Consider the following 1,498-nt stretch of genomic DNA (forward strand, 5'->3'; position numbering starts at 1 on the left):
ATGGTTACAAAGACATTGCAAAAGAAAGCGACAGAGGGTTCACATTTTGTGCATTCCTCAGGCCGCTTTGCTGCCTCATAGTATCTTCACTCTTCTATCTTCTTACTGTGGAATTCCCGGCTCTTCACTCTGAGCTTGTTGACCTGTGACTCTGCAATGTCAGCCCGCTCCTCAGCTTCCTCCAGCTCATGCTGGATCTTGCGGAATTTGGAGAGGTTGACGTTGGACAGCTCCTCCTGTGTGGGGAGAGGGAGTTGGTGGTGAGGACCCAGGACAAGGGTTTCAGTCCTCCTGTGCCCAGACTTTCAGGGGCTGTGGTGGCTCCCCAGTGCAAAGCACAGACCTCCTGTCTCCCACTGGTGACCCACAATCCCAGAACCCTCTCAAAGACCTTTTCATCCTCACTTATTTAAATTATCCAAACTGAGGAAAACAGTTTTTGAATTTTTATCTCACTTCTTCCCTCTGCATTGTGTTTGGAAGGAGCATAGCTCTACCGTCTAACTGTAGTGTAATTTTGGCAGTCCTTTTAGTCTTTATACTCAAAAGCTAAGTCTAAGGGAAAGCAATAGCTTCAAGGAAGAATGCTTGTTCCCCACAGGTCGGTTTATAAGTGATCCTTAGGGAACTGCCTCCTTGTGCCACTCCTGAGTATAGTTTCACATTCCTTCTCCACATCTGCTGTGACAGCACTGATATGTAACTGCATATTATCTCCTTCCATAGCCATACATACCTCTTGCAATCCACACTCCCAGCCTCTGTGGGAAGTACCTCTTAACTCATAATTTTTTTTTGGAAGTTGGTTGCTTTGCAGAGGAAATGGAAACTTATTTCCAGTTCAACAGATGAACTAAGAATTTCTGTCTCCTGTTCTGGCTCAGTGTCCTAGATCTGCAGTCCCTAATATAAGGTGAGGAACTTGGAGGAGGTAAGACAGTTAAGATCTCCAAAATCTCCCTCTCTCAAATCAACCACTCATCTTAGTTCAGCAAAACTTCTCTGTACTTGGCTGTGTGTAGGAAGGAATCTGACCTCAGAAATTTAACAGCTAAGAGAATGGTTGTGAGCCCTGTATGCCAGTCTGTCCTCTGGTATCAAACAGACTGCAGCACATCTCTCAGTCTACCCCTGAAAATTGCATGGCCCAAAGAAAGGAATGCCAGTTATATTATAAGGAATATGTTACTAGAGGCACTAAACTTCACTAGGGTAATAATCCCTCACAGGCTTCATAAGGAGGAGTTTCTTGAAGGCAAAAACAAAAGAATGTCCAGATGAGGGAACAAGTCCATTATTTTTCTCCAGTTTCTGTGCTTTCCATGTCCCTAATAATATTTTCTGTTCCACCTCAGAAAATTATATTTGTCAAGTCTACAAGATATACTTACAGCCTCCTCAGCTTGTCTCTTGTAGGATTTCACTTTCATCTGCAGTTTGTCCACCAGATCCTGGAGTCTAAGAATGTTCTTCCGGTCTTCTTCAGACTAAACCAGTC

General features: G+C 44.0%; 1 protein-coding gene across 1 annotated transcript in view; it reads right to left on the bottom strand.

Moving 5' to 3' along the window:
* The window catches only part of LOC110407491 (myosin heavy chain, skeletal muscle, adult-like), a 20,939-nt gene continuing 19,454 nt past the window's right edge, over nt 14-1,498 (bottom strand). The window contains exons 27-28 of the mRNA XM_021415251.1: nt 1,392-1,487; nt 14-236 (exon numbers count right to left, since the gene is read on the bottom strand). Of these exons, the coding sequence (XP_021270926.1) occupies nt 87-236; nt 1,392-1,487 (246 nt within the window). The 3' untranslated portion in view covers nt 14-86. The remainder of the gene's footprint in view (nt 237-1,391; nt 1,488-1,498) is intronic.

Source organism: Numida meleagris, chromosome 17, assembly GCF_002078875.1.
Source record: "Numida meleagris isolate 19003 breed g44 Domestic line chromosome 17, NumMel1.0, whole genome shotgun sequence".
Classification (NCBI taxonomy): domain Eukaryota; kingdom Metazoa; phylum Chordata; class Aves; order Galliformes; family Numididae; genus Numida; species Numida meleagris.